Source organism: Scyliorhinus torazame, chromosome 2, assembly GCF_047496885.1.
Source record: "Scyliorhinus torazame isolate Kashiwa2021f chromosome 2, sScyTor2.1, whole genome shotgun sequence".
NCBI lineage: Eukaryota > Metazoa > Chordata > Chondrichthyes > Carcharhiniformes > Scyliorhinidae > Scyliorhinus > Scyliorhinus torazame.
In genome coordinates this window covers 195493185-195508720 of record NC_092708.1, presented here as the reverse complement: position 1 = coordinate 195508720, position 15536 = coordinate 195493185, and the positions used below count along the sequence as shown (strand labels likewise).

At 45.8% G+C, this 15536-nt stretch overlaps 1 protein-coding gene across 1 annotated transcript in view; it reads left to right on the top strand.

Moving 5' to 3' along the window:
- Positions 1-9900, top strand: part of pofut2 (protein O-fucosyltransferase 2) — a 38657-nt gene extending 28757 nt beyond the window's left edge. Inside the window, exons 5-9 of the mRNA XM_072482068.1 lie at positions 2612-2678; positions 3740-3865; positions 4697-4877; positions 6607-6730; positions 8235-9900. Coding sequence (XP_072338169.1) covers positions 2612-2678; positions 3740-3865; positions 4697-4877; positions 6607-6730; positions 8235-8388 — 652 coding nt within the window. The 3' untranslated portion in view covers positions 8389-9900. The remainder of the gene's footprint in view (positions 1-2611; positions 2679-3739; positions 3866-4696; positions 4878-6606; positions 6731-8234) is intronic.
- Positions 9901-15536: the final 5636 nt, after the last annotated feature.

Sequence of the window (15536 nt, the reverse complement as noted above, 5' to 3'; positions counted from 1 at the left end):
AAGACAGATCCGTTCATCCCAGGAATCAGCTGGGACTGTCATAATATCCCTGCAGTTCACAACCAGCTCACTCACCATCACAACTCCATCAGGATGTTGAAGTGTGGATGAATGAAGAGGGACCATATTCTGTCTTAATCTGGGGGTATTTTCTGGCAATTGAACCAGGTTTGTGAAGGTTGGGAATTTTCTTTTAAGAATCGGAGGATCTTGTGAGGCCCTTTATCCAACCCCCAAATGACATCCTTTTATCAACAGCAAGAACAGTGGCATTAATCTGTTTCTGTGCTGTTGATTCTGTGTAACTCAATGTGACTGACCATAATGTGCTATTCCTCTTCATCCTTCTTAAAATGTCTGTAACCTTCGACACGGTTGAACACACCATCTTCATCCAACACCTCGAAAAGAGGATGCTGGAAATCTGAAATCAAAACACACAATTCTGGGGACAAAGTTCAGCGGGTCAGGAGCTGGTTTAATTTATCTACTGATCACCACAAGAAATTCTCCTTGCATTGGCTTCCCTTCCCACTCACGCACCATTCCCTTTAGAGTGTTCCAAGGATTTATCCTTGGCTCCATATTTCTTATCTATATGCTGTCTCCCAGCAACATCACCCAAAAGCACAATGGATGGGATTTTCCGGTTCTTTTTATAAATAATTTCTATTGTCACAAGTAGGCTTACATTAACACTGCAATGAAGTTACTGTGAAAAGCCCCTAGTCGCTACACTCCGGCGCCTGTTCGGGTACACCGAGGGATAATTCAGAATGTTCAAATTACCTAACGTTTTTCAGGACTGTGAGCGGAAACCGGAGCACCCGGAGGAAACCCACGCAGACACGGAGATCAAGCTGGGTCTCGCCGGCAGGATCTACCGGTCCTGCCAGAGGTTACCCCACCGTGGCGGGTTCCTCAGGCAGTGGGATGGACAAGCCATGCAAAAATGCCGTAGACATCAGCAGGACCAGGAGATCCCATCATTGTCCAATGGCAAGTGCCTCCACTGACAGAGAACATGCCATGGTGGCGGGGGGGGGGGCTCCTGCTCAATGATGGTTCTGCATGTATGCTGACCATATCCACCTCTGATTTGTGGCAGTGCCTGTAGTGGATGAGCAGAAGTCTCCACCATGTAAAACCAGAACTGATTGGTTCTGTGTTTTCACAACCGTTGCAGATTTAAACACAGGATTCTTCAGCAAGTTAGATGTTTATGATAATTCCTTCCCTAAAGTATTTCTAGCAGTTTGCAGGGCATGGTGCACCATCAACAATCTCCAAGCCTAGCCAACAGTTACCACCTCTCAATTCTGACTGTGTCCATTTGACTGCCTTCATCTCCTTTGACCTCAAGTGGAGTTCCAACATCCCGTCCATTGCCAGATCTTTTCTCTAAATTCATTCTTAGGATGTGGGCATCACTGGCTGGGCCAGCATTTGTTGCCTATCCAGAATAAAGAGCAACCACATTGCTGTTGGTCTAGAGTCACATGTAGGCCAGACCAGGTAAGGATGGCAGATTTCCTTCCCTCAAGGACATTAGTGAACCAGATGGGTTTTTATAACAATCCAGTTGTTTCATGGCCATTATTAATGAGGCTAGCAATTTATTTTAGATTTATTAGAAACATAGAATTCCTACACTGCACCAACCCTCCGAAAGAATACCCCAGCTAGGCCCGTTCCCCCATCCTACCCCAGTAACCCCATCTAACCTTTGGACACTCGGGCAATTTAGCATGGCCAATCCACCTAACCTGTACATCTTTGGACTTTGAATTAGTTGCAATCTTTCAATTAGTTGAACTTAAACTGCTCCCCAGTTGCTGTTGTGTGATTAGAGCTAGTGTCTGGAGCATTACTCCAGTAACATTACCATCATGTTGTCGTCCCCAATAATATATTCCCCACCAGGGCATCTAATTTCCTCTTTTTGTTGCAGCACTCAATAGCACTAAACAGCCTTTAAAGCATTCCCTCCGCCAGACCTGAGTACTTCTCCATTTTCTGGGCTTCAGATAGGAAAAGATTCGTCATGGGGGACAATCCTCTAGCTTTTAGCCTCAGACCTCCATCTGTTTCGATTTTTTATTTTTCTCCCAATTTATTTGTGATAATGCTGTTATCGTTCTTCTGAATTCCGTGGTTCTTTCGAATATACAGTTTCGCAGTTCCTTCTCCACTGTATTAAAATTAGAATGCCCCATGCAATCTCTCACTGTAACTCGATCTTTCTCTGGCCCTCAACCGTGGAACCCTCAATATTTTCTTCTTCAAACCTCAGTTTCAAGGCCACCTACTTATCCTTTCCTGATCTAACTTGCTGTGTGAAAATTGGCTATCACAATTACTACATCAGCGTTGACTACGTTTCAAAGGTGTTACATTGGCTCTGAAAGACATTGGGATGTCCTGAGGTTGTGAAAGGCGCTACATAAATTAAACTTCACTCTTTAGGTTCTTTAAATGCTTTGTTGGATTTGGCCTGAGGTCCCGGCAATGGGTGTAGGGTGAACTGCAAATCCAAAATTGGTCATCAAAACGTTTTATTACATGTTTCATGTTATAAGGCTTCCTGAGCAGGTATTTGATTATGTTCCAGGTCTGTAATGTTAGACAGAGCAGAAAACCTCCTTCATGACCATTATGCAGGCAAAGGTTACTGGGATGTGAGTATTGTATTGCTGTAAATGCAATTTTGGGATTTAAGCACTACAACCAAAAAAAGGAAGACTTTTTTTACAATCATAGAGTTAAAAACCTTCCTACTCACCTACCTTCTGTCTCATCTATCACTTGACACTCGTTAAATCACACAGAAACGGTATTATCCAAACATACAATTGCTATGACAATTTCCTCCAGCCCTCCGATCTCTGCATATCTCCAATTCTGGCCTCTTGAGCATCCCCAATTTCCTTTCCTTCACTATTGGTGGTCATGCCTTCAGTCAACAGGACCTAAGCTCTGGTTTTCCTCTCCTTTAACCCTTCTTCATCTTTGAGATGCTCTTTAAAACCTACCTCCACCTTTCTTAATATCTTGTTACATATCTGAATGTTACATTTTGTTTGAAGCGTCTCGAGATGTTTTACAATGCCCCAGGGTGCTATGTAAATGCAAGTTGTTGCTGCTGTTTCTACATGGATTCCGCAATCCTAAGGCAACACTGTGGCGCAGTGGTTAGCACTTCTGTCTCAAGGCGCCGAGGTCCCAGGTTCAATCCTGGCTCTGGGTCACTCATTCTCCCCGTGTTTGTGTGGGTTTTTCCCCCACAACCCAAAGATGTGCAGGGTAGGTGGATTGGCCACGCTAAATTGCCCCTTGGAAAAAATGAATCTAAACTTATTTTTTTTTAAATGCATTCCTCAATCCTGTGATCCGCGATTCAGCTTCCCGCTGGCCATTGGGACAGTTTCAAATTACACCTCAGATCTCCATGTGATTTTGTGGGGTTATTTTCTTTGCGCTCATGAATCCAGCAGCGACAGCAGTTTGACGTGTTTCATCTTTTAAGGTTGTAATAAATACATCTGTCATCTGGTTTGGCTGAACATTCAATTATGTCAGAGTACTGTGTGTGGGATCTTGTTGTGTATGCGATAGATGCCGAGTTTCCTACAGTACAACAGTAACCACACTTCCAAAATACTTCACTGCCTGATTTGGGACATCCTGAGATTGTGAAAGGTGCCGAACAAATGCAGGTTCTCTTTCCTGTTTCTCACAGGCTCGGAGAAGCATGGTATTCGCCAGACATCTCCGTATAGCCGGGGACGAATTCAGGGCAACACACCTCAATTCTACAGATGAACTAGACAAGACTCTTTACAATGAGGATTGGACAAGGATGAAGGTGAGATGTGACCCAACTGCAGGTAAACGCTGCAATGAACAATCTGCCTCACTTGAGTTAAGGTTATATTAGGAAGGTACAAAAACATATGACTGGATTCACAATGGAGTTGAACTATATCCTTTCACATTTGGGATCAATGTGACGAACGTCTTCACATTTCCATATTCCAAGATGAGATTGGTTTCCTGGTCAATATTTATCCTTCAAACACCTAAAAACAGAATATTCAGTCACCTAACCTGTTTGTGGGGGCATGCTGTGCATTGGTAGCCAAGTTTCCAACCATTCTTAAAAAGTACTTCATTGGCTGGAATGTGTTGTGGGACATCATGGAAGGCAGGGTATTAAACACAAGTCCTATTCATAGCAGTGCGGTTCTGAGATCTTTTTTTAAAAAAAATTGATAGAAGGGGCAGCAGGGTGGCACGGAGCTTAAGCACTGCTGCCTTACAGCGCCAGGAACCCAGGTTTGATTCCGACCTTGGGTGACTGTCTGTGTGGAGTTTGCATGTTCTCCCCGTGTCTGATTGGGTTTCCTCCGGGTGCTCCGGTTTCCTCCCACAGTCCAAAGATGTTCAGGTTAGGTGGATTTGACATGCTAAATCGCCCCTTGTGTTCAAAGATGTGCAGGTTAGGTGCAGTTATGGAGATAGGGCAGGGGAGTGGACCTTCGTAGGGTGCTCTTTTGGAGGGCCAGTGCAGACTCGATGGGCCAAATGGCCTCCTGCACTGCAGAGATTCTTAAGCTCTAATTCTAAGTTCGTGTGAGTGCTGGAACATGGAGTGCCATGTCTAACTTTAAACTTCTGGAATCTCTTTTTGTTGCAGGTGAAGTTGGGCACTGCCCGGGGGGGGCCATACCTGGGCGTGCACCTGAGGAGAAAAGACTTCATCTGGGGCCACAGGAAGGATGTTCCCAGCATTAAGGGAACAGCCAAGAAGATTCACAGCCTCATGAAAGAGCTGAAATTAGACGAAGTGTTTGTGGCTACAGACGCTGACGAGAATGGTAATAATCCTGGTGTGGTTCAGTTGCATTCCTTGATTAACGAGCTGCATAGGCTTCCAGCATCTGCAGTATTTTGTTTTTATTATCCTTGCACTCACTTTGTGTGTGCTTCTCATTTTTCTTTGGAATTCACCCAGCCCATTAGTCCACACACAGCGATGGGGGAGAGACTTAATCCTTCCAATTTGTCAATCTCAGTCCCCTGGGACGGTGTTTTTCTTTGGAACAGGAGGAGGCCGTTCGGCCCTTCAAACCTGTTCTGCCTTCAGCTAGAGTAAGGTTAATCTGTATCTTTACTCCATTTACCCACCTTGGTTCCATACCCCTTTCTACACTTGCCCAACAAAAATCTATCGATCTGAGTTTTGAAAATTTTAAACTGGCCTTGCCTCGTGCTCCCTGACATCACCCCGGAACAGCCTTGTTCTACTTTTAAACCTATCTTTGCTCCCTAGTCTGCTCCGATCAGAGAAAATAGTTTATCGCTACATAGTCTTTTCTTTTATTTAATAAACATTTTATTGAGGTATTTTTTGATATTATAACAACACAATAAACAATGTACATGAAACTATAAACATAGTGCAAAAGCCGTCTCCCTCCCTTACAGGTCCCACCTTTATTAACCCCCTACTCTAAGCTAAACTAGCTACATATTCTTTTAATTATCTTAAAACTCCTCAATTGGATCACCCCACAATCTTCTATTTATACCAGTTATGGGCAACCTAAGCTAACGAGTTCTTCATCTCAGTGGGCCACAAGATTGAAATGAGTTATAGAAAATGCTGAATCATTTATATAATAGAACCGCCATCAACTTCAAAGCATGGCTCTCACAATCAGTGTTGTGAGCAATCAGCACACACCTCACTTCACTTGCCCTTACTTTACTTGCGGATCACTTCAATCGTACTGGTAGGAAAAAAACTGCAGACGGAAATAGCATAATGTGGCAGCCCTGCGTATGGGCAACGGTCAACAAAATGTCTTGTGGGCCGCGCTCGGAACCCAGGTGGGTCGCATGGGGCACCCAGGCCTCAGGTTGCCCATCAATGAAGGGGATGCAAGCCTAGTCTATGCCTTATAATTTATACCATTTTTTAAAAAAAACTTTTATCATTGGGTGAATCTGTGCTGCACCAGTTCCAAGGCCAATAGGGTGAGGTGCCCAAAACTTAACACAGAACTTCAGATGGGATTTGACTAGAGCTTTATATAACTGTCAGGGAAACAGTCCGCCATTTTGTCTTCCAGCCCCTCGGAATAAGGGCGAACATCCCATTACCCTTTTAAATCCTTTTTTGCGCACTGCTAGCTTTGTGGTTTTTGTACCCAGAGCCCTAAATCGCCTTCATTTAAAAGAGAAAAACAGCTGGTTGATGTTTTACATCTCTTGCTGACCTTTCCAGAGCAGCAGCAGTGAAGGTTAAAATGAAGAACTGATGGTATTGTTCAAAGGAAGTGTATGTTATTTCTGTGCCTGATCAGGGTTTGCTGGTATCGAGGCTAAACTCCCATTTACAACCCCTGGAAGCTTTCTTTTGAAATAAGCTCAAAATACATATTTAATTGGGAGTGCAGAATAAGTTTGTAACTTGCAACGTCTTTGGAAGAATGAAGACGGTGCAAAATGTAACAAAGTGAATAACAGGTAATGGTGTGCCTTCTGTTTCTCCCGTTCCACTAGAATTGGCTAAAACTCCATTTAACTCCTTTATCCTTTTAGAGCTGGTGGAGCTGCAAAGCCTTCTCCCAAAGATGCTTCGATTTGAACCGACCCAGGAGGAGCTACAACTATACAGAGATGGGGGCATTGCAATTATTGACCAGTGGATCTGTGCTCATGCCAGGTAGAGGAAAGAGGTTGAGGCACTTGCTTTCGAACTGGAAGCTGCTAATTCAGCACAAGTCCGGCAGGGCTCTGACTATCTCAGCATCACACCAGCCGTCAGGGAAGCTCTGAGGACTAATTTACATCCTCTGGATGTCCCAAAACACTTGGCAGCTAATGAAATGCTTGGGAAGTTCAGTTGCAGATGTAATGCCAGAAAAATGCAGCAGCAGTTTGTGCAGAGTGAGCTCCTACAAACAGCATTGGGATAAATGACCAAATAATCTGGGTGAAGGATAAATATTGGCTTGGACTGCCCTGTTTTGTTTTTAAACAAGATATTTCCCTTTGAACCAAGAGGGGAACAGGGCCTTGATTTAACATCTCAACTGAAAGACATCGCCTCTGACAGTTCTGCACTCCCTCAGTGCTGCACTGGGGCGGTCAGCCTGGAGCTTTGTGTTTAAGTCTCTGGGTGGAACTTAAAGCCACAATTCCCTGACTCAGAGAAGAGTGTTTGATACCCATTAAACCACAGCAAACTTTTTCTGCACGTTTTTCACCGGTTTCTGCAGTAGATTTACTAGGATCCTGAATAAACTGCATTTAATCTTAAATATTTTAGTTTAATGCTCCCAATATAATTACACATGAGAATGGCACATCTTCATCCCTCCCATTAATTGGGGAGGAAGCATTCCTATATGCATGTCCTTATTTCAGGGAAATCCTAATCATGGGGTGAATGAGGGAAACTACCAGCCCATTCGGCACTGCACAATGGTAGCTTCAATTAGAGAGGGTCTTTGGAGTGTAGGTGGGGAAATAGGGAATGATCCCAAAATACTGCTGTATGGTGACCTGATGCAGAGGAGTCAACAAAACCAACAACAATATCCCAGGTGCTGCTCAACCTGTGGCATCTGCCGACATGCCCATCAGAATCAGGTCCTGGGGACCGAGATCGCAGTCCGAGTGCTTCATGTATTTTCGGCCTCAGAGGAGACAACAAAAAGAAATGTGCTGAGAAGGAGGGGTTGTGTGTAAATGTATGACAGGACAGTGAGTAAAAGAAAGTTACTCCAGATATAATTCATTAGAAAGTACTTGTTATAGAATATTACAGGCACTATTGTGTCTGCTGGCTCTTTGACCAAGCTATCCAATTTGTCCCATAATCTTGCTGGGTATTTTTCTCTTCCAAATAGTAGCCAAGTTTCTTTTTGAAAGTTATGGGAGAATCTGTTCTCATTGCCCTTTCAGTCAGTTAATTTCACAGTGTAACAACTCGCTGTGTAAGCAGATTCCTCCTTGCCTGCTGACTGAACTGTGGTCAAGCTGCGAAGACCCTCGCAGGACACACTGCTCGGAGTTGCCGGTCAGTGCTGCGTGTGTCTGACGGGGATACGCGGCTTCTCTCCTGACAGGGGATCAGGTACCAGGTTCAACTCTCAACTAGTTTAAATCTGTGGGCTCTGGTTCACTAACTACACTACCGCATAATTAAACTTCTCTCCTTGAAGGTACTTCATCGGGACGTCAGTGTCGACATTCTCATTCCGTATCCACGAGGAGCGGGAGATTCTCGGCTTCGAACCCAAAACCACTTACAACAGGTTCTGTGGTGATGAAGAGAAGGAATGTGAGCAGCCTACACACTGGAAGATCGTGTACTGAATGGGATGGGAGCACGCAGTGTCACAGCAACGTGCCCGCAGTAAAGTGATTGGAACTACCGTACACAACTTTGGATGGGCATCACTCTTTACAGGAGGCCTGAACTACAATTCAATCACACTTGTCTAGAAGTATATTTTCCCAAGCTCCTATTTGGCCATTGTCATGTGGTTCCCTGTTGCCGAGAAAGCATGTGTCCCAAAGGCAAACGTTCCCAGAAGGGGCTTATGTTAGATAAGGACTATGAGATTGTCTTCCTTCATCGGTTCCTACCAGGACAGTGGGTGGACAAACAGTAGGTTATTTCTCAAAGTAGTATGACATTTCCCATCCCAGCGTTCAAGGTGGGTGTAGCAAAATTCATCAGAACTTGTCCCATTAAAGGGGTAAGACAAGGAGCTAGAGGAAATTCAACATGAGTGTAAGAAGCAGCTGAATATCTCCTGTCTTGGCCTCCTTCTGTAAGACTGCTCCTGGGAATGATGACACAAGCAGCAGAACATTTACTGCCAGGCTTGCATGCCCTGCTGCCAGTTTCATAACCGAGTCCTGATAGGGATTGTTAAGTTAAAAGTCTTCAGTGCCGGTAAGTTACAACCCTGTAAGTTTTGAAGATGCAAAGGAGATGTTTTACAAATATCAGCCATCCTACACAGTCTTAGCACCAGAGACACCTCCCACTGAATGTAGTTGCTGATTTAATTTAGTTGACAGTGCCTACAGTGACCAAAGAAACTGACCCCCAAGTGCCCACTCTGGGTTCACCAGAGCCTGCCAATCATTTTGTGTCTAATAAAGGAATGAGCTTGAGGTTTGGTTACTATCTCCAATCCTGATGGTTGTCATTCGTTGAGTTTTAAACACCAGTGCCCAAGCATTAGATTACATTCTCTTGGGCCCACGTCCATTAAAGTTTTCATTGTACAATTTTGCAGTGTTTGTGATTGTCAGGCATTCGAGTTGAGAACTATTCTCCAACAAATCATCTCCAGCACATTGCAAAACGGATTCAATCCTGTTTGTCCCGTTCCCCTTTAACCCAAGTATGACCTACAAGCACCATGTTTGAGACAATAATCTGAATTAAGAGAGTGAAGACTGACCGGTCCAGGAGTCTCATTTCCACAGCCTTGATTACAGAGGGAAGGTGACCTTGGTACGGTTGCACCAAATTTAGACAAACACCTGTCCACTTTGGCACTAACCCCCCCCAGAAAGCAGTGTTAACTCTGAGCTGTGAAATTTACTTAACAGGATCCGCCTGGCCTGTAAAAATGGGCAAATATTTTATACTTTCATTGTATAAATCATGGGATATTATATGCCATTTTATATCATAGAATCTAATGTTTACAGTTGGAGTTGAATTTTGGGTGGTTTGTACTCATTGTAGGAGGCAGCCTTTAGCTGTTGCCACACACCATTGAGTTGATTGTGGCTGTATTTAATAGAAAACATTGTATAGGCAGCTGTGTAATTTGTTCAGAAAAATAAAAGTACGATTGAAATGCAGCCCCTGGAATATCTCGACAATCTGGTTCGTCTTTGAATACCAAGGTTTGCTTGTAAAAAGACGGCTGTAGGACTCCAGAGCATTTCAAATACTTTGGACGCAATTCTGCCATCCGGGACTGAACTGTGACGGGAGTGTTTCCTGCTGCGGAGGCTGACGGGAAGCCACACCATTTCTTCTGTCCCCGGCGTAATTAATGGTGCGCCTGGGGGTTTAATCTTTTATTATTGTCACAAGTAGGCTTACATTAACACTGAAATGAAGTTACTGTGAAAATTCCCTATCGCCACACTCCAGCGCCTGTTCGGGTACACAGGGAGAATTCAGAATGTCCAAATTACCTAACAGCATGTCTTTCGGGACTTATGGGAGGAAACTGGAGCACCCGGAGGAAACCCACGCAGACACGGGAAGAACTTGCAGACTCCGCACAGTGGCCCAAGCCGTGAATCGCACCTGAGACCCTGGAGCTGTGAAGCAACAGTGCTAACCACTGTGCTACCGTGCCACCATATTCCGTGGCAGAGCGGGCTTGATGAAGCATATCGGTGCCACGTTTAAAAGACGCCCAATATCACTGACCCACCATTGAATAAAGAAGATGGCTATCCTGGAATACTTGAGGCTGGAAGATGACCTCAATGACAGTGAAGCTGGAAGATCCAACTGAAAGATGCTTCCCCGCCAACTGCTGTGAAGTTACAGGGTCGCTGGCGGCATCCATCCTGAACTCAGAGGCAGCGCCACGCATTCTCCAGTTAAGTCCTGATTTCTGCACGCTATGTTGTTCCATACGTATCCCGGTCGGGCCTTCATCTGCATCCCATTAACGGGATGTAAATTGGTTTCAGGCTGCCTCCAGCGAGTTTCCCGATCCGCCATGGAGGGAACCAGTGGAAGATCCCCCTGAAATTTCATGCCAGCTTAAACCAATTTTTGGGCCTTATGCTAAATCTTCCCCCGCCCCCTTCCCTGCCATTGATTCCCACCAAGGGTGGCATGGCTGGATTCTATCCTGTGTTTCATCCAATTTTAATATATTTTGCCATAGATGAGGCTGTTTGCCTTTTCGCCTATTCTCTTCTCAGCTTTAACATCTCCACATTGAGACTTAATGGGCCAACCCCTCCAAGGAGTGGCAATCACCTTCGGATTGCCACTCCACTCCTATTTATTTACTGGAGCTCCACTTTTCTCACCCAGTATTCCACGCTGCGACTCCTCAGAAATGTACTCTATTCCAGTATGTTTAAATGTCCCTAAGCCACTTTGAGATGCTACAGAGAGAATTTTTTTCCCCCATAAATTTAGAGTATTAAATTCATTTTTTCCAATTAAGGTGCAATTTAGCGTGGCCAATCCACCTACCCTGCACTTCGTTGGGTCGTGGGGGCGAAACCCACGCATACACGGGGAGAATGTGCAAACTACACGGACAGTGACCCAGAGTCGGGATTGAGCCTGGGACTTCGGCGCCATGAGGCCCCAGTGCTAACCACTGCACCACCAGGCTGCCCTTCTATAGAGAGAATTTAAGTGTTAAAGGGTAAGCGGATCGGGGGTAGGGTGGGTCAGGGGACGGGGAGATAGTTGGCAGTCAGAGAGGGTCAGTAGTATAAGATCGGGACCAGTTTAGCTCATTTGGCTGGTCAGCTAGTTTATGATGCAGAGCAAGGCCAACAGTGCAGGTTCAATTCCTGTTCCGGCTGAGGTTATTCATTAAGGCCACGCCTTCTCAACCTTGCCCTTCGTATGAAGTGTGGTGATCGTCATGTTAAATCACCACCAGACAGCTCTCCCCCTCAAAGGGAAAAGTAGCCTATGGTCATCTGGGACTATGGTGACTACTTACTTTACTAGTATAAAGTTAGAACTGGTTGTAATTCTAACTTTTCCTGGGTGACTCCTGGTAAGTGAGTCGAAACCATCCAATGTCTCCGACTTTTGGAGTGTTCAAGATGCAGGATAATTTCCCATTGGAACACCTCTTGTGTTTTGATTCTTGCTCAGTTGTCATTTCAGGTCCCATTTGCATTATTTTGACACTTGTGAGATTCATAGACATTTACAGCACAGAGGGAGGCCATTCGGCCCATCATGTCCACACTGGCCAACAAAAACCTGACTACATTAATCCCATTTTTCAGCGCTTGGCCCATAGCCCTGGAGGTTATGGCAGTGCAAATTAATATCTAAATACTCTTTAAACGCTGCAAGAGTTTCTGACTCAACCACCCTTTCAGGCAGTGAGTTCCAGGCTCCCATCATCCTTTGGGTGAAATCTTTTTTTCCTCTCTTAGCCTTCGATCTGTTACCTTAAATCTATGCCCTTTGTTATTGACCCCTCTACTAATGGAAAAGGTGGCTTTCTTTCCACCCTATGCCCCTTATAATCATATACACCTCTATCAGATCCCCTCTCAACCTTTGCTGCTCCAAGGAAAACCGTTCCAATCTTTCCTCACAGCTCAGAGCCTCCAACCCATGCTGCATCCTGGTAAATCTCCATACCTCAAATCTCCAGTGCAGTCACATCCTTCCTATAATGTGACCAGAAGCTCACCAGCAGTGGTCACATCGAGAACTGTAGCTCAGGAACTAATTCCAGTCCAGATTTGAGTAAGTCCAAAAGCACACAGGCTCTCTATGTTGTGACATGAATGGCCAGAGCAACATTGCTATTCTGACCCTTAATACAATTGACGATGTCAGGGTGCCACCCTGCCCAGATGCCAACAACCCGGAGGTCTCCGACCACTTGGGGGACCACCAAAGCGGGGACCAGTGCTAAATGGTGGCCGGCTGGGGCCTCCCAGACGAAGCTGGTAGATCCCGGGAGCCGGTTCAATCTGGCGTCAGCAGAATTAAATGAGCTTTTAAACTCACTTGACTCTGCAATTCTGGGTCCTGCCCATTGTAGGTGGGATCCTGATTGCGCCATCTCACGAGATCGTGTTAGATCAATGGGATTGAAGGTGGATAAATCCCCAGGGCCTAAGATACATTGGTGGTCATCTTCCGGGATTCTATAGACTCTGGAACTGTCCTGCAGATTGGAGGGCAGCTCACGTCACTGCAATATTCAAAAAGGGAGGTAGAGAGAAAGCAGGGAAATATAGACCAGTAAGCATAACATCGGTAGTGGGGAAAATGCTTGAATCCATTATCAAGGACTTTATAGCGGAACATTCAGAAAGCAGTGGCAGGATCCGTCAGTCAGCATGAATTTATGAAGGGGAAATCATGCTTGACAAATCTGTTGGAATTCCTTGAGGATGTAACCAGTACAGTTGACAAGGGGGAGATAGTCGATGTGGTATATTTGGAGCGGGATTCTCCACAGTCCCGGCGCGGGGCGGGTGGAGAATCGATCTTTACAAGGAAATTGTAGCCAGCGCCGCTCCCGCGATTCTCCGGTCCCTGGAGAATCACTCGCGCGGATTACACAACGTGGCTGAGGGACCATTTACAGATTCTGTCAGCGATTCTCCGAGCAAAACTGGCCGAGTTCCCGACGGCGTGGTTCTAACCACGTATTGGCCGTCGGGGACCTCCGGTGGCAGCTGCGGACTCAGCCCGCGGCCCCCCTGGTGGGGGGCAGGGGGATCGAGCACCGGGGGGAGCCTCATGGGCAGCGATCGGGCGGCTCGGATCCGTGGGCGCATGCCATCTCGGAGTGGCCTACATTCTTGATGTCGGTCCGAGTCCGCCATCGCGCATGCGCGGACTCCCGACTGGAAGTGCGGGGACCTGTATCCACAACCAGAGCTGAGGGAAGCACTCCGCGGCCCTGCCAGCCCCCTGCAGGTAAGAGAATTGCTCTTGACGTTTTTAAGGAAAGTCGAGTGAAATGCCAGCGTTTTTACGCTGGCGTGGGGAAAGCGTTTGACAAAGTCCCGCATAAGAGATTATTGAGCAAAATTAAAGAGCGTGGGATTGGGGAAAATGTATTGCGGTGGATAGAAAACTGATTGGCAGAGAGGAAACAAAGAGTAGGGATTAATGGGTCCTTCTCAACTTGGCAGGCAGTAACTAGTGAGGTACCACAGGAATCAGTGCTGGGACCCCAGCTATTCACAATATATATTAATGATTTGGATGAGGGAACAATGTGTAACATCTCAGATGATACCAAGTTGGGTGGGAGGGTGCACTGTGACGAGGTGCAGGGATCCTACAGCATGATCTGGACAGGTTGGGCGAGTGGGCAAATCAATGGCAGATGCAGTATAATTTGGATAAGTGTGAGGTTAACCACTTTGAAATCAAAAACAGGAAGGCAGACTGCTACCTGAATGGTTGTAAATTGGGAGAGTGGAGTGTGCAGCGGGACCTGGGAGTCCTTGTGCACCAGTCGCTGAAGGTACGCATGCAGGTGCAGCAGGCGGTAAAGAAGGCTGTTGGTATGTTGGCCTTCGTAGTGAGAGGTTTCGAGTATAGAAGCAGGGATGTGTTGCTGCAATTATACAGGGCCTTGGTGAGGCCACACCTGGAGTATTGTGTGCAGTTTTGGTCTCCTTCTCTGAGGAAGGATGTTCTTGCTCTCAAGGGAGTGCAGCGAAGGTTTACCAGACTGATTACAGGGATGGTGGGACTCAACCTAGATTGACTAGGTTGGGATTGTTCTCGCTCGAGTTCAGAAGAATGAGGGGGGATCTCATAGAGACATAAAATTCTAACGGGACTAGACAGGGTAGATGCAGGGAAGATTTTACCAATGATGGGTGTGTCCAGAACCAGGGGTCTCAGTCTGAGGATTCAGGGTAAACCATTTCGGACAGATATAAGGAGACATTTCTTCACCGAAAGAGTGGTGAGCCTGTGGAATTCATTACCACAGGAAGTAGTTGATGCTAAAACTTTGAATATATCCAAGAGGCGGCTGGATATAGCACTTGGGGAGAATGGGATCAAAGGCTATGGGGAGAAAGCAGGATTAGGCTATTGAGTTGGATGATCAGCCACGATCGTGATGAATGGCGGAGCAAGCGCGAAGGGCCAAAAGGCCTCCTTCTGCTCCTATCTTCTATGTATCTATGTATGTATCTCGTGAGGCATAACGCTCACCGGGAATGCCGTAGAGGTGTCTCCTGGGATATACCAGCCGTGTCCTGTCCCGGGAGGCGGCCATTAAATCACGCCCTGACTGGAGTTCCATTTTAAGACCAGTATTCCTATTTCCCAGTTTTTACTGGTGTTCCATTTTAAGATATACAAGGCCATTTAGGACGAGAATTATTATTCCTCTTTTGAGTTTTCAGATATATATCCAATTCTTTTTGGGAAGTTACGATTGAATCCACTTCCTTTCAGCCAGTGCTTTCATTGCATTAAAATAAATCTCTTAAATCTCCCCTCTGGTTCTTTCAGCTGTAATTTTAAATCTGTGTCCATTGGTTACTTATCCTTCTGCCAAAGGAAATGGTTTCTATTTATTTACTCTATCATTGGGGCGGCACGGTGGCACAGTGGTTAGCACTGCTGCCTCACAGCACCAGGGACCCGGGTTCAATTCCAGCCTAATTCCACATAACCCCACCTAACATGCACATCTTTGGACAATGAGGAGCAATTTATCATGGCCAGTCCACCTAACCTCAATTCCAGCCTCGGCTGACTGTCTGTGTGGAGCTTG